Raw genomic sequence first — 23,575 nt, forward strand, 5'->3', positions numbered from 1 at the left:
TTTTGGCAGGACCTTCAGTAGAACCTTTACACCTGGGATAAAGAGACATTATAATTAGCACTATTTTTACCAATTGATCATATTATAATAAATATGCAAAATTCTGCATTTCATTTAAGAAATTATAATAATATCTTTTATTATGTATTTCTCATGTAAATTAATGAGATAATTTTTTTTAAACATTTACATATTAAATTAATTTTGGCAAAAATATATTACATTTTTCCTCAATACAATGTAACTTTTTAGAAATGTAATAAATTGATTATACCTGTTTTCTTTGATAATCCTCAAAAGTCATTAAAAATTGTAATTAGTATTTTCAAACTAATTAAAATTCTTTAGGAATTTACACCAACCTCGTTAGATTAAAAAACCGCGCTGTCAAAAATTTTTAATGACTTTTGTCGATTATCAATGACAACCGGTATAATCAATTTATTAGATTTCTAAAAAGTTACATTGTATTAAGGAAAAATGTAATATTATTTTGTCAAAATTAATTTAATATGTAAATGTTGAAAAAAAAATAGTCTCATCAATTTACATGAGAAATACATAATAAGAGATATTATTATATTTTCTTAAATGAAATGCAGATTTTGCATATTTTTTATAATATGATCAATTGGTAAAAATAGTGCTAATTATAATGTCTCTTTATCCCAAGTGTAAAGGTTCTACGGAAGGTCCTGCGAAAAGTCAAGTGCAATCGTCATGTTGATTTCAACCAGGGGAATTAAGCAACGTTAAGAAATGGATTTATAATTCAGATAGTATATGCAGCATGGTCTGTAAATCTATAATAAGCCACCTGTTTTCTTCAATGAGTAACATTATTGATAATCATATATAAAATGTATTCGAACATGATCCTTTGTGGTTTCTCTTATGCTTCGTAGGTCCAGGTTTCTAACCAAACTGATGAACTAACTCCAGTCGATGAATAAAAATTAGGCAAAGCTTTGTCAATTCTTCTGCTTCGAATTTGGAATCTCCACGCAGAAATAAAATAGAATTATTAAAAAAATAATTGTTATTCAGGTGTTATTTAAATAAAATGTAGATGTATCCTTTTGACAATTTGGTAGTGATTTTCCAAACATATTATGTTAAACCTTATTTCATTGCTGTTTTAGGTTCAGTAAATATTACAAGGTTTGACTTCCAGTATTTGGGTTGGATAACTGTCCTGCATTATAAATGAAGATGGAAGAAATCTTATATTTTGGCTCAAAATAGGATACAGGATAACGAATTAACCTTCCAATATCATTTTCTTTTCTTTATTTAAAGATTACGTTTACATTATATTATACTTTGAATTGTAAAAGACTTATCGCAATAGGTACTATTCAAACCAAGTCATATGATATACTTGTTTCATTTGTACAAATAACGATGTTTATAAACATATTAAAGCTTGCGAATACAGTCATTTTAAAAAGTTAATATATATTTGAACATTTTGAAGAATGATTGTTTATATACTATTCTTGACATCCTTCCCGGTTTCATGCTCACTCCAAATTTCTAGCGATCGTTAATTTGAAAATATCTGCCTTCTCCTCGAAATTATTTGGAATGATTTCCATATGCCACCGTGTAGCGTAATAGCTCGAAACTATCGTTGGACGAAGGAAGAACGTCTTCTACCTCCAACAATTGTATTACGTCAGTCAAAAGAATCAGCGAAATATTATAAAAACAAAAAGTAAAGCTTAGTAATCGTATTCGATATACAAATTGTTTAACAACACCAGTTATATAGACCTTACTATTTAGTTATTAAATTAAAGGAACCGAAGGATTGACGAAAAACTCGCTGCATTCTTCAACTCTTCGTTCTCATACTTTCGGTGAAATTCACAATATTTAACTGGAATTAAAAAAGTTTTACAAATCAATACAAAATATACTCTATTTACGTTATTTTCGGTACTATAGCTAAGTATAATATTTACCAACCTAAAAGTGTGAGTATTTCGATAGCTAGCATACAGGATCCTAAATTCTCAAGTAAATCACAACATTCAATCTCGCCATTATGAACATAACGCCTCAATAATTGATCAGCGATATAAGTAATATATCCATTATCTTGCGCTTTTAATGCCCAAGTAATAGCACTTTCCATTCGTCCTTGTTTAACGCACTTAATTCTTTGGATCTCGCAAGTTCTAGTAACAAATATTAATTTTTTAAAAAGTATTAATTGTCAGTATTAAAAAGCAAATTAAATTACTTACCAATATTGATTTAAGTTAATTGTTGTTAACTTTAACAATATCTATTATTTTAGATATTAGAGATTCATATCCCATAGGCAGTGATTGCAAAGAAATCTCTAATCATGCTTTCTCTTGCATTTCACAATGCATCAGGTAAGTAGCACCACGCTACCATAATGAGTGATGGCTCATTGATGTAGTGCCATTCTCTATTAGAATGGATTCGTAAAGTTGTTTGCTAAATATAAGGCAGTATTATAGTAAATCGACCGGTTTTGCAGGGTATTTTTCGGGAATTTTTTTGACTGCCTAAATGAAATGCAACAAATCTAAAAATTTTATATGTATTAATACTATATTGAATTAAAAAAAAAATGTTTTTTTTAATTTTTACAATATTTTATTTAAATTATATGGGGTCTAAGTAGGTGATAGAAAAAACATGTTTTGCTGGCCCGTGAGGTATCTCCAATTTGGGTAATCGGAAACAAAAAAATGCAACGGATTATTGTTCAGTAGGATTGTCATTCTGAAAGAATTAGAAAATATTAATTTGGTTGAAAAATAACAAAATGGTGGACTTCGAGAAAAGAGGTACAATTTTTTTAGTGTAAATTGAGTGTTAAATTGAAAAGTAATGATTCTGGTTCCGGACAGAATTATAGATGTGTGGAACAACCTGTAAATATTTCTGCCCGATCAGTTCAATAGAAAATCTGATATGACTCGGGCCGACCGAGAAAACGTGGTTACGAGAAAAATGCGTTTAAAGTGTGGCTAAGAGAACTTTCATCTTCACACTAATTGTCGATCCCGGGTGCGTACAAGCAGCCTTTGGTCTCTTCATATAGGTAACACACCGGTATATCCGGTTATATCCTTTTGTATATCAAAAGGTATACGAAACTCCAAAGAAATATAAAGGCAATGAGTCATAATAATCAGGAATTACCGTTAGCAGCTGTCGCGCAGCTTTCAGCGTTCAATTATGCGGCTTTCTCGAATATATGTTATATCTTTGTTAATATTTTGAATATCGGTTTAAAATTTATACAACATATTCTCATGTTGATATGCTATCGAATTATGAAAACAACATTTTTTTCGACCCATACAACTAGACTACTAACTTAATTTGATTTTTATCCTTAATATTAAGCTTACTACAATTATAAAGTAAGGATATCAAATCAGCTGCAAATCGCCTATTATCATTCATGTTCTGTATCTTTTTTATCAACTGAAGAGAATTGCCTTTCATCAATGCAAGGGTAATGATATCTGCTGACCTGCTTGCCTGACATTTAATTGCTACTTTATTAGCATGATTAGACAAAATTGATGAAGATTTTAACATGGTACAGATTAAGTATGGTTAGCAGGCAAATATTCAAATTTCTGAGTTAAGAGAACTCGTGGATATTCACCCACCCAACCAAATGCAGTGCAACGTTGCCAGCCTCTCAATTTTAGACATTCACAGACGATTTAATCAATAATCCGTAACACCGGCTTTTGACCGATGTGAATATAGCGTTTTTAGGCGATATTCTTATTAGCTCATATTATTACTAGGTAATCCTCCATATGACAGTAAAATGACCTAATGAGAAAAGAATCTAATAACGGTAATTGCAGATTACTAACTTTTCTACTTAAATGTTACCCACCGGTTAGTCTGTAAATCATACAAAGTAGGAGCTGGCAACGTTGGAAGTTATATTCACTGATCGGCATGTATGGTGTCCCTCGATGCATTTAGGAACCGCGTTTTAAAGAGCTTCTCAATACCAATAACTTAAGACGGAGAAGCGCAGGTTGGCGTAAATTTTTTATTAAAGAAACTAAATATTATTATTCAAAGTTGTTTGATATAAAATGTTCATTTAACTCACGCTTTTCCGTCTTGAGAGTTATTGATGGTGGGAGATTTTATAAAACGCGGCTCTCCTAAATGCATCGAGGGGCGTCATACATGCCGATCAGTGCACATATATTATCAGAAACATGCACTATTTATATTTCTAAATTAAAAAATGCAGTTTTACAAATAAATTGTTGAAAAATGCAAATTTTTGTTTTATCTGGATATGTCTCTAAAACTATAACTTTGCATATCGTATTCAAGTGCAGATTTTACAATATAATAATGATCTATATGTAATATCCACATATAAACAGTAGATGCTATCTGATACCAAACCGAGGTCATTTTGTATCTACTGATTATCTTTATGAGAACAATATTATTTGTCATCCAGAAAGCATTTGTTATATTGAAAGGAAATAAAATTTTAACAAAAATATTTGGCTTTACCCGAATTTTGAATAAAAACCAATATTCTGTACACAATTATTTATCTCATTATGAATTACTAACCGTAGCATTTCATAATTGTGCTTAAGATAATTTAGCAGTGCATAATCATGGCAGAGATAAAAAATTACACATATATATCCTCGAGCTTTTGAGTTAATTGTCCTTCCCTCTAGTTATAAGTCCTTTTTTTCCACGTTGGCTACTAACTCGTCTTCTTCCAAAACCAAATCTTGTTCAAACACTAAGTTTTCCTCAAAGATCAAATCTTTTTGCATATAATCTCTCGAGTTATAAACCAACTTATTTAAGAATTCAATTTTTTGTCTTTTTAAAATGTTAATATTTCTGTCCAATGTTATATATTTATTTATACTCTGCCATGCAGGAAATATCCAAGCATATAATTTGGACTTTATAGTTTTCTTTCTTCAGATTCCTTTTCTTAACTGTTCGTCGGAAATTAGATACTTTTTAATAATTTGTATCATTCCACCTCAAAAATGAAATCAAAGAATATCTAAAGAAATAAATTTCTTATGATATATGTGTGCTCACATGTGCATGGTAAAGTAATCTTTATAGTATACATTATAACAAGGCAAATTCTTTTGCCTTGCTACATGAATTATTTTTGATTTTTAAACACCGCGCGCAAACAAGGTTTCTCTCGATCCCGGGTGGCGACGCTGCGCCCGCGCGCATAGCTGCTACGACCGCCTGGGCGAGAGGCAGGTTTGGCGCAGACACACCACTTTTACCCGTCATTGGGGCAGGACGAATTTTGGAAAATCCAAGGAAGGCTTCGATCTGGTTAAGTTACCCACATAAGTGGACTACGAAACTGGATTTGATATACCAAGAAGGAAGGAAGGAGGTTAGACAGGAAATTGGGAACTGTCAGGAGATTCATTGGGACTTCAACTCCATCCTTTAATCCTAACCTATCAATTGACTCTGCTGTGCATGCCAGGCTTATACTTTGCTATATTGTTTATTGCGCGAAGGTAAGCGTTGAGTACCGATAGTAGGACTCAACGTTTAATTATTAATATTCCTTTGCGACTAACTTGGTGGCTCCAGGCTTGGTGGGGTGTAGCAGGTCTACGTAGGGAGTACTATTGAATCCAACTCCAATCACATGAGACAGATACAGAGCTTTTCCCCTTTTCACTCATATAGTCTAGTATTTCCAATAAGGAAAGTGAACTATCATTGAGATGAGTTGGATTATAAATTCCATAGCCTGTAAGATGACAGGATTTAGGCTTTAATGCCATATATATATATATATATATATATATACTTTTATTTTTCTTCCTTACTTATATACTTGTACATAAACTTATTTTCAATCAAATATCTCCTGGCTAGGTGTTGAAATTATATTGTGGTTAACATAAGGTTAATGAATTTGGTGCATACGCACATTAAGAAAGGAGATTTAGAGACTCCGTTGGAAAACCCGAGCCAATTAACTTTCTGGTATTGATTTGAATATTGATGGACTTGGCTACGCCTTACTTGACCTGGTGTTACCTCTTTGCTTGTGCCTTATACTTCCTACAGGAATAGTGCAGCAAGTAATTAGGTTCTTGGAGGGCTAGCGGTGGATAAGCTTGAAAGGGGTCTTTTGTCCATTTGGACTTGTTCATGCCTGGACTGAGAGTCATACGAGTGATCCACCTCCTCAATATTATCTCATTTTCATTCTTTCATTTCTTATGTATATATAAATATTTTCTTGTAAATGATTATCATCTCATTGCTCTTGTCGTATTAAGTTAACGGTAGATTTTGGGGAGAAATCCCATATACAATTGTATAATTATCTTAACTTGTATAGTTGTAAAATTGATGGACAGAGCAGTGATAGAATATAATTCTTATTTTAATTTTTATTAATGTGTACTAGTAATTTTCCAAGAGAATCCACTTTAAATTCACAGCATGCCACGTCCTTGAAAAGTCTCAAGCCGGCAAGCCTCAGACTGGCTCATATATAAAGTTCATGAGCCTGGCGCTCTTTATAAGTAAAGTCTGTGTGCCTTTGCACTGATTCTTGTTAAAATTGTGCCTTCCCCACAGTGGCAGGAAGCCATGTCGCAACATTTTCAGGGTATAATGATACATTTTAAACTTATGTACGATGCTACGTCTGTTCGTTTTTACAGTGTACATGTGCACACACACATATATGAATTATCTGGGCCATCGAATCGGTATCAGCGTCATTAATTTAAATTATTAAATCAACCGCTCACTTCTACGGAATAAAACCGTGCGTTTTATGAATAAATTTTCATAGTATAGTTCAACAAATAGTTATAGATGGAATTAAAAGTGGAATAAGTAGGCAAAATAAACATAGAGAAAAAATTTATAACTGATGGATGAATTCCTAATGATTTTTTAATTGTCAAGTAGTATCTTTTCTGTGCATTATTAGTGAGATGTATACAATTGTAAACGGATATCATATTGTGACCTGTTTTCTCAATCTATTGTTTTATATAATAACTTAATACAGGCAATAATATTTCAAAAATCTCATCATTCTTTTCTATTATTTTAATTATTTCCACAAATACCATTTTTATTATCTCTTATGGCAACAAACATATATTTATCAGCATTTTAATATATCTCTCAGCTAATTTCTTATTTGTCGAATCAAGTTCTTTATGGGGGAAGCCTTGTATAACATCACGAAAAATTAGCAGATTTTGGGATTTTTTCTCAATGGTAAGGGAATATATAATCGAATCACTATTTCTGCTGTTGATTGTATGTATTCTCAAAAGTATTATAATATTTTTTTTTACTTTAGTTGAGTTAAAAACAAAGTTATTTAACTTTAATGTTGATACGTCCTCATTAACAATCTCAAACGGCGTGACGTGTAGCTTCCCTAAAAAGCAAAAAATTCATGTTTTTCTTTTTTTAATACATTCCTAATAAAATTCCCCTCTGGATGAACCTCTTTTCATTGAAAATAATTATAATTTAAACATAAGTATCAGCTGTGAAAAATAAAATTTAATTTTGACAATTTTTTTGTTAATTTTTAAATTAGATTACTAGATATTAATTCGTAAAATCGCCAACACGAATTCTTCCATTGTTTATTTCAAATGCAAAGTTGTCATTTCTTGACGATTTTGTATTTTTCTGGACTTTTTGGAAACTCAAAAACATTATCTACTAAAGTAGGTTGGGGGATTTCGCGATTTATTTGTTGTTTCTCAATAATAATAATATATTTATTTAAACAAAAAATATTTTTTTGTTAATTTTTTCAACGTAATTTAATAGATAAGCTTCTGGAATTTCCAAAAACATGTAATAACTTTACAATCCGTCAACAAATGAAGATGCTGCATGCGAAATAGTTTTTGCCCTGTAATATCGGTATACGGATTCCCGTTAAGGGGGAGCCTCGTGAAATAAGTTTTTAAAGTCGATATTTCTTTTCATATATATGTATAGTACATATCCTAAAGATAGTACCTTTAAAATATTACATTAAAATTCTTACTGAGCACATAGTTATAGAGATTTTTGTAGTTGTGCGTCATGCAATAATATTGTTTGCGGAGCGTACTGTTCCGCTAGAAACAATAGCTTTCATTATTTCTGTGTACGGTTAAACCTTGTTTTCATACATTACCTGATACTATATTTCATATAAGTTTGGTAAAAATATTTGTTGTAGTCAACAGTTATCGATCCTATTATCATCCGTCAGCTGAGAGTCTCTTTCTTACTGGAAATTATAAACTCGTTTTTCTCAAAACCATTTTTTCCGAATTGGCGTGACACATAACTCGAAAAGTTCTTAACCGATTTAAAAAATTTTTTCTTTGTGTTAAAGGTTATAAAATGCAGCTATAGATTAACCTTGAATTAAAAATATTTTACGAATTAATATTTAGTAATCTAATTTAAAAGTGAACAAAAAAATTGTCAAAATTAGATTTTATTTTTCACAGCTGATACTTATGTTTAAACTATAATTTTTTTCAATTAAACGAGGTTCATCCAAAGGGGAATTTTATTAGGAATGTAAAAAAAAAGAAAAACATGAATTTTTTGCTTTTTAGGAAAGCTACACGTCACGCCGTTTGATGATGTTCATGCGGACGCTTCAACATTAAAGTTAAATAACTTTGTTTGTAACTCAACTAAAGTAAAAAAAAAATATTATAATACTTTTGAGAATACATACAATCAACAGCAGAAATAGTGATTCGATTATATATTCCCTTACCATTGAGAAAAAATCCCAAAATCTGCTAATATTTCGTGATGTTATACGAGGCTCCCCATAAAGAACTTGATTCGACAAATAAGAAATTAGCTGAGAGATATATTAAAATGCTGATAAATATATGTTTGTTGCCACAAGAGATAATAAAAATGGTATTTGTGGAAATAATTAAAATAATAAAAAAGAATTATGAGATTTTTGTAATATTATCGCCTGTATTACGTTATTATATAAAACAATGGATTAAAAAAACAGGTCCCAAAAATGATAACAGTCTACAATTGTTTACATCTCACTAATAATGCACAGAAAAGATATCACTTGACAATCAAAAAATCATTAAGAATTCGTCCATCAGTTATAGATTTTTTCTGTATGTTTATTTTGCCTCCTTATTCCACTTTTAATTCCATTTATAACTATTTGTTGGAGATATTTAAACTACCCGCATTCAAGACAGCATAGTTCATCTTAAAAGGGACTAGGGGGCTTTAGTTTGCGGAGTGTGAATCACACACACGTGATCACCCTACCTCCCATTGAGTTAACGGGTAAGAGAGGATCTTTGCGACGCTCACTCTCTCGACGGATTGCGAAGCGTGATAGCACGTGCATTTCATCAACTATATTGTTAAAAACTGTATTGAAAAGATGGACCACCAAGTTCCTGGACACACCTATCGAAGAAGGAAAGGTCTTTCCCATCACGTTCGTGGGGTTTTACCTCAAAACAAGGTTAGTCGTAAAATAAAGATTAATTTTGGAAAACCGAAGCAAAATTATTAAAACCAAACAATTATTCCTCTTGTCCTTTGTTTCGATCTTCTCCCTGGATCACAGAGTAAAAATAACATTTAGACCGAGTATGTAACACTATTTATTGAACTATATTATGAAAATTTATTCATAAAACGCACGGTTTTATTCCGTAGTATTCAGCGGTTGATTTAATAATTTAAATTAATGACGCTGATACCGATTCGATGGCCCAGATAATTCATATATGTGTATGTGCACATGTACACTGTAAAAACGAACAGACGTAGCATCGTACATAAGTTGTAACTCAGTTCCCCGTTACGTATGCGAGATACCGAATAAAAAGTATAAAAGCTACCGAACAGTGGATATTATTAATCCCTACGTTACCGACTCGTCAGATAGGCTCACGAGTGGATTATAGCTAACGTTAAGGATAGACCCCGTTGACAGGGGCAGAGGCCCGGATGAAAAGACCGGCGCTCCAATAAACGATGTCCAGGTTGTCCTGGGAAGTAAGGCAGGGCCATGCCAAACAACCCAGGCAACCTGAGATAAGGAGAAGCGGCCTCGGGGAGTCCTAAAGGAATGACAGTGTCTATAAGTCCCCACGAGGAGGGGAGATAGAACATCGAGTCTAGCTTGAATGCTGGTTACGCGCGTCAAGCAGGCTGCGCGAATGTCGTGCGCAGACTGCCATTACAGTCAGTCGGAACGCGACCTTGAGACTGTGCTGATGTTACCGTGCGTGCTGGTGAGCGCGTGAAGCGGCACTCAGCAGCCATGGGCCGGTTCGCGTACGTGAGACGTGTGCTATAGGCCAGCCTGCACGTACGTCACGACTGGATACCGGCCAATGCATAGTGGGTTGTGCAGGGGCGTAGTTAGCCCGTTGGAATGTGTCCCGGTGCCCTCCGTAATATCATAGACTTGCGCTATGGCTGGACGGGCCGCGAACATTGCCTCCGTGGTGGTCCGCTCCTGGCAAGCTCTATGCTTGGCAAATGATACCGTATGTTCACGCACTCGTCACCACCACCTGGGTGTGGGTGGTGAGGGATGAATGTATGCCCCTCAGCAGGTAGGTCTGCGAGGCTCGAACTTCCGTAAGGAACCCTCCCCTCTCTCCACGACCTAGCACACTGAGCGACGCTGGCCACCGCTACCGTCCATGTGCATGGCCGCAGGGCTGTATAAGATGCATAGAGAATGGGGTCGAAGGACCCAATTGATAACGTAGGGTTGTTGGCCACCCAACTGACCAACTGGCGCCCTGATACCGATAGAAAAGGACGGGCGAAGGCAATGGGAAACCCCGTAGTGTGAGTGGCCCCTCCCACTGACGGGAATAACCTTACAAAGTTTAAAATGTATCATTATACCCTGAAAATGTATAATATAAAGATTACTTTACCATGTACATGTGAGCACACATATACCATAAGAAATTTATTTCTTTAGATATTCTCTGATTTCATTTTTCAGGTGGAATGATACAAATAATTAAAAATTATCTAATTTCCTACGAACAGTTAAGAAAAGGAATCTGAAGAAAGAAAACCATAAAGTCCAAATTATATGCTTGGATATTTCCTGCGTGGCAGAGTATAAGCAAATATATAACATTGGACAGAAATATTAACATTTTAAAAAGACAAAAAATTGAATTCTTAAATAAGTTGGTTTATAACTCGAGAGATTATATGCAAAAAGATTTGATCTTTGAGGAAAACTTAGTGTTTGAACAAGATTTGGTTTTGGAAGAAGACGAGTTAGTAGCCAACGTGGAAAAAGAGGACTTATAACTAGAGGGAAGGACAATTAACTCAAAAGCTCGAGGATATATATGTGTAATTTTTTGTCTCTGCCATGATTATGCACTGCTAAATTATCTTAAGCACAATTATGAAATGCTACGGTTAGTAATTCATAATGAGATAAATAATTGTGTACAGAATATTGGTTTTTATTCAAAATTCGGGTAAAGCCAAATATTTTTGTTAAAATTTTATTTCCTTTCAATATAACAAATGCTTTCTGGATGACAAATAATATTGTTCTCATAATGATAATCAGTAGATACAAAATGACCTCGGTTTGGTATCAGATAGCATCTACTGTTTATATGTGGATACTACATATAGATCATTATTATATTGTTAAATCTGCACTTGAATACGATATGCAAAGTTATAGTTTTAGAGACATATCCAGATAAAACAAAAATTTGCATTTTTCAACAAGTTATTTGTAAAACTGCATTTTTTAATTTAGAAATATAAATAGTGCAAGTTTCTGATAATTTATGTGCACTGATCGGCATGGATGACGCCCCTCGATGCATTTAGGAGCCGCGATTTATAAAATCTCTCACCATCAATAACTCTCAAGACGGAAAAGCGTGAGTTAAACGAACATTTTATATCAAAAAACTTTGAATAATAATATTTAGTTTCTTTAATAAAAAATTTATGCCAACCTGCGCTTCTCCGTCTTAAGTTATTGGTATTGAGAAGCTCTTTAAAACGCGGTTCCTAAATGCATCGAGGGACACTATACATGCCTATCATTGTATATAACTTCCAACGTTGCCAGCTCCTACTTTGTATGATTTACAGACTAACCGGTCGGTAACATTTAAGTAGAATAGTTAGTAATCTGCAATTAGCTTTATTAGATTCCTTTCTCGTTATGGCATTTTAACATTAGGTAATTTGCCTACCCACCTCGCTTCCTTCCATAGCTTGCATGAAAATTAATCAATTAAAGTTTAGAAAAGAATCGAAAATTTGTATTAGTGCTCTGCTACCCTCGCAAAAGTCTAAATGCGAAATGCGTTGCTTTGTTTGCCAGTTTCAATTGTTTCTGACTTATTATAAAAACGATCCCATAACAATGAACCTATAATATAAATATATGTGTGTGTGTGTTTGTGCCTAGTGTTGGCTTTTTACCATCCGCGATAGTGATTTGTTAGAAACAATTGCTGGTTGAGTGTGCAATCACACATACATCTGCATACAAATATTCCACATTGCAAAAGTCTCGCTATTCGGTATTGGTTTCGGCATTGGTCTTGTCTACATAGTCTTGGTCTTAGTGATGGTCTTGCAGACAAATTCTTGTTTCTAGCCTTGCTAATGAAAGCGTAACTTGGTCTTCGTCTCGATCTTGTGAAAATCCGAAACCAAGAATGCAAGACCAAGACCAAAAGTGCTCATAACTACTAGTGGCTCAATGGAAAACATAACAACATCGTGCGTTGAGCTCAAAGTGCCTATAATTTTCTGGTACTTAGGGTTATTTATAGTTTTGTTATAAAAATTACCAAGAAACCGATTATATGTTTGAGGCTGAAAAACTTCTTCAGGTCTGTAGAACAGAAAGCGAAATGGCAAGAATATTTTGACATCTGGTCGTTCTTGAAGAATCCCTTCATCAATATGCCGCGCATTCTTTAATTGACTGACGCAAATGGCATCTTCTCGTGGCCTATTGCAGATAGCGTCAAGAGGATTTAACACCTGTAATGCAAATATACACATGGCATATTAAAATAAATCTGATTATACAAATATTACTAATAATTTTTTAATTAGTTCAGAGATATTAAACTACATTATATAAAATATAATATTTATCTATTGTATCATAGCTACAGGTCGTCTCATAAATCAATATATGCTTAAATATCTTATAAACAGTTGAAGAATTTTCATAAAAAATGTAATTGATAATTTTTTAGTATTTTCAAAAAGCTATATCTTGTTCACGGTTGTATATCTTTTAAAAACACCCTGAAGAATATTCGAATATCATAACAATGTTTTCGAATGGAGACCCCTTTTTTTAAATGCATATGCTTGTAACTTATCTCAAAAGCTTTACAGGACCCCTTTCATTTTCTCATATTCTTCAATGGTTTATGAAATATTTCTATTTGAAATTTGTAACATTGTAGATTCCGAGAGGATTTTTACATGTAAAATTAAGTTTCTCTTTATATTTTGCGTCTTTTCGCGATAAGGCCGAGCGCCTTCGCGTAAGCCTAGTGGCGCCACGAAATTTCTAATTGAAGCTTGATCGATGCAAGCTCATTGCAAGGAAAGTTTCGGTCGGAATTATTTGTGTGAGTTAGGAGTCACAGGACAAAGGATGGGACAGAGAGGCCAGTATAGCCCGGTTAAGGAGGGCGATGGCTGGCCCAGCAAGATAGGAAGGAGGATCCTGAAACAAGAAATCCAGGAAAAGTGTCGGAAAACTGAGAATTATGGGTCCTGGAAAGCAAGCTCCGAAGCATACATTCGTCAGCCTTCCAGGTACCTGGTTAAGTTTTTTCTATCGCGTGCGAAGGCTCTACCGAACAATGCATAATCGGTGAGGGAAGCCGTAGACAGAAAAGAAAACCGCGATCGGCGATACTCTTAGCTTAAAATGTGGCTTTATATGGCTTCCTCGGCATTTGTTAAAAAGAAGAGCTAAGAAAATTCGAATAGTAGCGAGGCTGGGAAGTAATAAGCCTACTCTGGAAAAAGCATAATGTTAGCCTTACGAAAAATAGTAAGTCAGGAAAAGGACAGCCTCTGTGTTTAGACCAATTTTGCCAACTCGGGCGACCCCGAGGATATGCAGGATGTATCAGCAATGATGCTTTTAATTTTAACCACATATTCTTGTGGCTAAACTAAGTAGAAAATTCCTATACTATAAAGTCCGGAAAAGCATCATTGCTGAGATAAATTAATTTGAATCCGATAAATCAGGACTTTGATTCAACGGAAAAATTACTTTACTCCCACTATCGTTGACAGTTCCCCTTCAAAAAACACAAGAAGTTTGTACTTCTCTATCGATCCGTATTGTCGTACACGCATATACACACAGGAACGCAACTACGCCGATTATTAATATTACCTCCTAATATCTTACATTCCTGATTCTGGTACTAATGAAATCTTTTTTCTGCCTATTTTGAAAGGATCCTCAATAGCATCCATTTAGTTGAAAAGTCTGTAGAATAATACGGCGTTATTCGTAGATTATTTTTCAAGTCGTTTTATCTTTTCGGTGACGTAACATATGAACTGGTCTAAAGTAGTCAAAAAATAAATATTATATTATAAAAGCTATTATAAGAAACTGTATTTTTTTCTGTTTTTGGAAATCTCACTGTTTTATCACATTGAGCAGTTTGCTGCATCAGTGGAAGAACAAAATGACTCGAAAATTAGTTTTCAACTAAAGCCATAGTCTTGTTTCGAAATTTCGGCTTAATAAGTGGAGAGACTGAAGGACCCCTTTAAGAATAAATAAACCTTTTTTTCATTTTATGAAAAATGTTTTTGAGCTTGTTGGAATCGTTAGGACTTGCACCTTGTCATTAATAAAGCCGTATGTTCCAAAAAACGTAAAAAAAAATTGTTTAAAAATTCGCATTAATAATATTTAAACGGAAAACAAATTGAAAAATCTGGCTTCTTTATGACGACGTGCCAGACCTAACGATTCCAACAAGCCCAAAAACATTGAAATCGGTTGAGAAATAGAGCCGTACCTTTGACCCACATTTTTGAGGTCGATGAAAACCAAAAATTGACAGGAAGATGATAAGGAAGAGGAAGAAAGCTAGCCTCTCGCCCCTCTCGTGGTTCACGCTAATGTGTTCCCCCAATCCAGCATCGAAACTTACTGCGAAGCTTTCCTCATATTTACGCTATTCCCCTATCTGAAGCTATACACATATTAATACCGCTAAAATAATGTTGAGAACATTTCAACTTGCCGATATAATGAAATTGCTAAAAATGCAATTGTCATTTTGAAATAAAATTGTAGAAAAGGAAATTTCGTAATGCTTGCAATATAAGGCATATGGCGAAACGCTGGACAATAGTACAGTCGTATTTTTCAACAGAATTTGATGAGACTAGTAATAACTAAAGACATTCTTCATGTAGATTGTCGTAAAGAGCTCGCATTTTCGATAAAGCTTATAGTTATCTAGTTATGAACGATTGAAGATGGACATACGCAAGAGCTGATCTACGCGAGAGAAGAAATATGTATTTGTGTGCCGTGCAACTTTAAACGTTCATAGCTGAAAAACTATAAGCTTTATCGAAAATGCGAGCTATTTAGGACAATCTACATGAAGAATGGCTTTAATTATTACTAGTCTCATCAAATTCTGTTGAATAATACTACTGTACTATTGTCCCGCGTTTCACCGTATGCCTTATATTTCAAGCATTACGAAATCTCCTTTTCTAAAATTTTATTTCAAAATGATAATTGCTTTTTTAGCAATTTCATTATATCGGCAAGATGAAATGTTCTCAAAATTATTTTAGCGGTATTAATATGTATATAGCTACAGATAGGGGAATAGCGTAAATATGAGGAAAGCTTCGCAGTATGTTTCGATGCTGGAGTGGGGGAACACGTTAGCGTGAGCCGCGAGAGGGGAGGAAGCCTAGCTTCCCTCCTAAAAATTTTTGATTTTCGTCCACCTCAGAAACGCGGGACAATAGTACGGCTCTATTTCTCAACCGGTTTCAATGTTTTTAGGCTTGTTGGAATCGTTAGGTCTGGCACTTCGTCATAAAGAAGCCCGATTTTCTGATTTGTTTTGCGATTAAATATTATTAATGCGAATTTTTAAACAATTCGATTTTTTTTCATTTTTTGAAAAATAAGGTTTTTTTTGACAAGGTGCGAGTCCTAAAGGTTCCAACAAGCCCAAAATCATTAAAATCGGTCGAAAAATAACGCTGGACTATTCTCCATCGGCTTTCGTTCCGTAATGTTGGCTACAGAGGGCTTGATGGATCCCGTTAAAATTCTCTAATAGTGAACAACTCTTTATAGCATTTAAAAGACGAGGAGTATTAAACCGTGCGTTATGTGCAATATGAATACGTGGCTTTAAAAGGCCAATTAACCATGAGTAGTGGTAGCTAGGCGGTTCCTGTGACATGGGGTGTGGGGAGTGCGGGTGTGCAGGGGGGAAGTGTCTCTGTGACATGTTGGTGAGGGGGGTGCGGGTGTGCGGGGGGGGGGGTGTCTTAAGAGCTGGGGTATATTGGGTGATGAGGGAGAGTGCGGGTGTGCGGAGGAAGTGCCTTGGCTGTGAGGAGTGTGTGAGAGAGAGAGAGATCCCTCTCACCCTCTCTTTCTCTCTTAGTCTCTTACCCCTCTCCCATCACCCTAGGGTCCGGATGGTTAGTTACACTGACAGTTACCCAGATAACTTTTTTATATTTTAGTTACTGGAGGAAAAAGTTTCAATTTTCTCCACTAGGTGGCGATCACGAAAATTACTGTGGCAGCTACACCGCTAGGGGTCCTCACAATCTTACAGACTGACATTTTCTCTTAGACCTGCCCTCGGAGGGGCTTTTCTCCCTCCACATACTTATCTTAGACCCTCCCACTATTTTCCTACTGTGGACCCTCTATTTAACATGATTTCACATTTTTTCATAAACATTGAGCAATAGGATGATTTTTTCTTTTATGAGTTAGTAATAATTATAAAGTACTTTTTTCACTATTTTTCTTTTACAGAATAAATTAAGGGAAATAGGAGTAGGTGAAAAGAAAGACACATTTAAATAAAATTTATCATATAATTAAAAACGTACATGAAACTTATATAAATACTAATATACAATAATATTTAACCCATTCAGCTAATAACAGCTTGTGAAACATAAAAGATTTATTAATATCAAATAAATTGCGAACTTAATTTTGAATATTTACCTTTTATTTGTTTCCGCACCCACTTTGTGAAAATATCCACTTCTTGGGCCACACAGTGGACTGGCTTGTTTTTTCTCGTATACAATAATTTATGCAAACTACATGTTTGCGTATACATTCTATATTCATTTATTAATATATCGAATTTGGGACAGTTGTATGCTTCTAAGTTCATACTGATAATCCCCAGTGAATTTAGAACATCTCGTTCAATGTGGCCTCCTTTGTATGCCACTATCGGCCGTTCACAGTCGTTGTTGATTTGATTGATAAAATCAAATACGTCATGTTGGTTGTATTTTTCACAACCAACATTTCCGTATTCAATTCTGTGTATATTTTTAAACACAAAACTCACTGTCTTTTTATCACTCAAATTTAATTTTTCATAGGGCAGACTGACCCTAAACGCCCCGTAATGCGTATAATTATTAGCCAAATTTTGCATAGCTATATCTTTGTAGATTATTTTTTTGTTGACCATAAAGCCATCAATGTCAATGATATGTGTAATTTCGTTGAAACCTATCATTGTGGCAGAGTAGCTTAAGAGTCACTAGCTTAACTTGAACTGAAGATTTTCTGAACTGAAGACTACCCTACACGCTCCTCAAGATTTTTTAAATGCTGTAAGGGATGTGAAACATTTGATCTGTGGTGGGAGTTGACTAACCAGACACTTAGAAACACCATTGGTCCAAAGAGAGAGAGAATAGTTAAGGATAGTGGGAGAATTAAAATACTTGGTTTGAAGAGAAGGGGAAAACTTTAAAGAAACAAAAAAAGTATATATTTAAAATAAAGGCAAAGTGTAATAAATTTAGTATTAAAAACGCTAACATGATGATCCCAACGTTCGTCGATTTTCAAGGATTCCATTTAATGGATAAGACATTTATAGTTAAAGAATTTGCACTTTTACAAGAACTAAAAGTGCATCATATCTTATTTTCACCCCCCTTTCGACATACTTGGTTAAGTGAAGAGGAGAGAAAGAGAACAGAGTAAGTATATTTTATAAAAAACAATAACGAATTATTATTTTCAATGAATAAGGAATTTCTTTTTCAGTTCAATCTTTTTCAATCATCATGGCTTAAATTGGATGGATGGTTATTCACCATATTATAAATATAAAGATATTATAAAAAAAATATGTATATGAGGATACGGTTTTTGTAAAAGGGGTGGAAAAGTTAAATTGGTTAAGGAGTATTTGTGATTTAGAAATTAGTAATGTAGATGAATATGTGTGGGGAAATTATAATTTAGCAGATGGTTTATATAATTCACAACTTCCTATTTGCATGAATCATGAGGGTATATGTGCACTGAGAAATGTATATTATATGAAATATATGTATGAATCAAAAATCTAGAATATATGTATATTTTAAACTTGAATGCATTCTTTTTACTTCAACGCGCAACCTGATCCGTAAAATATTTATATTACTGAAGTGTCTCGGAGACTGATTATTTGAAGGACTCTCCATCTAAGATTTTTCATTAGTTTCACGTTGATCATTTAAACGGAAAGAACTACGATGTCGCTTCTAAATAGAGTTTTAAATAGCCAGGATGAATATCGTGAGTGGGTACGTGATTGTCGTGATTACATTAAAAAATTGAGAGTTGCTAGCCACAATGCACGTATAGGGTCAAGGCAGAAAATTGTTATGGAAATTGCTCAGATACAGTGCCTATTAATCAGAGCAGCAAGAGAAAAAAATTATTCTTCAAATCACGCTCTTAAGAATCCCGATTTAAGAACTCAGCATGATTATCGCGAGTGGGTTTGCAAGTGTAGTGATTATATTCGAAATTTGAGAGAATCCAACCGGAATGCAACTCCAGATGCTGTACAGAAAAATCTTGCAGAAATAAAATGTATTCGAAAGTTACTTCTCCATGTGGCAAAAAATAAAAATTCAATTGGAGCGGGCATTAATGTGAAAAAGCTTATTTGGAAAGATCTTGATTCATCATTTAAAAGTCGAATGTTTAGTGGTATGATATTAAACACTAATTATATCGAACCACATGAATTTCTATTGGCAGCAATAGATATGCTGCAATCTTACATGAACAAAGTATTCAGTAAAGTAAGCGCTGTTAAGATAAATATGGTATTCAACGGACAATTTATTTGCAAGGAAATTAGTGATATCAAACATGTTTCCACAAAAAATGTGATTTTATTCAAGACTGATACTTTTAGTGATTGGTATAAAACAAACGTCATAGATAAAATTTAAACAAAAATAGGTGAATTTCAAGAGCGTGATAGTGGGTGGGCTTTGGAAAAAATATTAAATTTAATTGTGAATATAAATCATTATAATCCACTACATGCAAGCTGTACAATCGACATTCCAAAATATATTAAGAAGAAACATGCAGTGATAAACGTACAGAGTGATGATAATACATGTTTTGCATGGGCTGTAACGGCTGCACTCTATCCGGCTATGTCAACTAAACACCCACAACTACAATCTTCATACCCCCATTTTAAATCTGTTTTCAACGTTAGAAGTATAACATTTTCAACCACATTAAGGCAGATACCTAAATTTGAAGAAGATAATGATGTGTCGATTAATGTTTTTACCATGGTAGATGAGCAGGAAGGGTAGGAGAATAAAATTATTGCACCTCTTCAACTCACAAAATGTGAGAAATCGAGACATGCGATCTTCCTCTTCTCGAACATCAAGGTGCAGCACATTTTTTATGTATCACGAATCTTTCTCGCTTGCTAAATATACAACTGACTCGAAAAAACGATCTCATCTTATTTGTAATCGGTATGTTATACTGTTTATATTTGAATATAATTTTATTTAATGTTTATATATTAATATGATTTTTTCACTTAGATGTTTACACTATTTCTTCAATGAGGATAAACTTCAATTTCATAAACGTGATTGCAGTCAGCTCAATATAAACGTCCGTATACTGCTACCTGAAGAGGACCGTTGGGTGTCCTTTAAAAATGACAAGAACAGTGAAAGGACCCCATTCGTTGTATATGCAGACATTGAATGTTTATTAGAAAAAGTGAATGAATCGAGCGGTAGTAGTAGTATTTATCAAAAACATTTTCCCTTTAGTGTAGGATATTATTTTAAAAGCGTTCGTGATTCATCGCTCTCAACTTATAAATCATATCGTGGACTCGAGTGTATAGAATGGTTTGTGCGAGAACTCGATAAAATTGCTAGCATAGCAAGCGAAAAACTAAAGACTGCAGTGCCTATGAGAACGCTATGTATTAGTGAAAATTTTCGTCATAACAATGACACCGACTGTCATATATGTAAAAAGCCATTTCTCCCAAATCAAATACGTGTTCGCGATCATGATCATTTAACAGGTAAATACAGAGGACCCGCTCACAACAATTGTAATTTAAACTAATGATTCGCACGTTATTCCAGTAATTTTTCATAATTTATCTAATTACGATGCACAACTCATCTTCAATGCGGTCGCTAGCATGTATGAGGGTTCAGTATACCTGGTACCTGTACATAAGGAAAAGTATATTTCATTTACAAAATACATACGGAAATATAATATTCAGCTCAGATTTATTGATTCATTTAAATTTCTAGCATCAAGTTTAGACAAATTGAGCTCATACTTGGAGAGATCTCAATGGAAAAACTTAGAGTCAGAATTTTCGAAATTAAATACGGAACAATTTAATCTACTAACAAGAAAAGGTATTTTTCCTTATGATTACGTAGATAATCTGAATCGTCTGGAAGAAAATGCATTACCGCCTCGCGAGTTATTCTTTAATAAATTAACTGACAGTGATATTAGTGAAGAGGCATATAATCATGCTAAGGAGGTATGGATCAATTTTCAAATACAAACACTTGGGGAGTACAGCGATCTCTATTTAAAAACTGACGTATTATTACTGACAGACGTTTTTAAAAATTTTCGCGATAGCTGCATGGAAAATTATAACTTGGATCCTGCACATTATTTTACACTCCCAGGCTTCACTTGGGATGCAATGCTTAAATATACTGGAATAAAATTGGAACTTTTCACTGATTTTGAAATGTTGATTTTCGTAGAGCGCGGAGTACGTGGCGGTTTGAGACAGTGCTCTCACCGCTATGAAAAAGCAAACAATCGGTATATGAATGATTATGACTCAACAAAACCAAGCAAATATTTAATGTACTATGATGTAAATAATCTATACGGATGGGCAATGTGTCAAGCTCTACCTACTCATGGATTTCGCTGGATTGAAGATATTAATAACTTTGATATCTCAAGCATACCTATAGATTCATCTGAGGGTTTTATTTTAGAGGTAGACTTGGAGTATCCAAGCGTACTTCATGATAATCACTCTGACTTGCCATTTTGTCCGGTACGTGAGGCTCCGCCCGGAGCACGACAGAAGAAGCTACTTGCAACTGTCGAAAATAAGGAGCGTTATGTTATACATTATCGGGCTTTACAACAATGTATTCGTCATGGATTGGTACTGAAACGTATCCATCGCGGATTAAGATTCCAGCAATCGGCATGGCTAAACAAATATATAGACTTAAACACACGTTTGCGAGCTACATCTAAAAATGAGTTTGAGAAAATTCTTTTCAAACTAATGTACAATGCAGTATTCGGTAAGACGATGGAAAATGTAAGAAATAGAGTTGATGTGAGGCTTGTTAGTAAGTGGGAAGGAAGATATGGAGCAGAAGCATTGATATCCCAACAAAATTTTCACAGTAGCGCCATATTCAACGAAAATTTGGTTGCGATAGAATTAAAAAAATTAACGGCGAAATTTCATAAACCTATATATGTAGGTATGAGTATTCTAGATATTTTAAAAACATGTTTATACGAATTCCATTATGAATATATGCTTCCAACGTTTGGTAGTAAATGTAGAGCATTGTATAGCGATACTGATAGTTTGATATACAGTATCGAATGCGATGACATTTACACGATCATGAGAGAAAATCTTTCAAGATTCGATACTAGTGATTATTCGCCTATTAACCAGTATAATTTACCTCTAGTAAATAAAAAAGTGCCTGGTTTGATGAAAGATGAGAATAACGGGAGAATTATGACTGAGTTTATTGGACTGAGATCGAAAATGTATACATTTAAAATACAAGATAAAATTTTTAAAGAAGCTAAGGGCGTTAAGAGTTGCATTATCGCTAGAAAAATAACGATTGAAGATTATAGAGATTGCTTACAAAATTTTACTGTTCATATCCATAATCAAAATTTAATTCGTTCAAAATTGCATAATGTTTATTCAATTGTACAGCAAAAAATTTCTCTCAGTCCACATGATGATAAGCGCTATATTGTACAAGGTACTGTATCAACTCTACCATGGGGTCATTATAGGATAAATGAAATAGAATTAAGTGAAGTAGATTTAAATGAAGATTAAATAATTGCTTCTTTATTAATAAATTGTATGTTACAAAATATTGTTTTTATTTTTCCATGAATTATGTGTATTATCGAATCCTAACCACTTTACAAAGACTTTGTCGCCCTTCTTACGTAATACCTTCTCAACTAGATATACATTAGGATTAACAGTTTTTATAAGTTCATATTCGTAGAATCCGCCATATATATCCGTACCACTAGAATCCCTTAGTAAATATGTAACAGGATTTGTTTTCTGCACTTTTATAATTTCAAATATTTCAGTTGTCCAATTTGGTGTGTAGCCTTATGCAAATACATTCTTATATTTACTGATTCGTACAAAATCACCGACTTTGAGCTTGGCACGACCAACGATCTTTATATTACTGAATACTGTTGCTAAGAGCTTAATAGCATGTTCAGGTTTCACACTGACTGGACGCATTCCTATAGTACGATGTTTTCTTGAATTGTATTCGTCAACCAGTTATTGTAGCATAGCTCTCCACTTGTAATTTCCATTCAATGCAAATCCTTTCCACATTTCGGTCTTCAACGTTCGATTCCAACGCTCGACTATGGTTGCTTTCAATACACTGTATGTCGAGTAATGATTTATTCCATGCTTTTTCATAAGCGATTGGAAATTACTATTATAAAATTCCTTGCCATCGTCGGTCTGTAGATTTTTCGAACATCTCCCGCTCTTCAGGATTTTCAGCAATGCAGCTGTCACTTCCTTGCCTGACTTTGTTTTCAAGGCTATTGCCCAGCCATTTTTCGACA

At 34.0% G+C, this 23,575-nt stretch overlaps 1 protein-coding gene across 1 annotated transcript in view; it reads right to left on the reverse strand.

The window, feature by feature from the left end:
- Positions 1 to 23,575, reverse strand: part of stw (straw) — a 234,711-nt gene that overhangs the window by 60,315 nt on the left and 150,821 nt on the right. The window contains exon 7 of the mRNA XM_066726085.1: positions 12,909 to 13,104. Coding sequence (XP_066582182.1) covers positions 12,909 to 13,104 — 196 coding nt within the window. The remainder of the gene's footprint in view (positions 1 to 12,908; positions 13,105 to 23,575) is intronic.

This window comes from Prorops nasuta, unplaced genomic scaffold, assembly GCF_024137725.1.
Source record: "Prorops nasuta isolate Cenicafe-Biocafe unplaced genomic scaffold, Cenicafe_Pnas_1.2 PNAS00001, whole genome shotgun sequence".
NCBI lineage: Eukaryota > Metazoa > Arthropoda > Insecta > Hymenoptera > Bethylidae > Prorops > Prorops nasuta.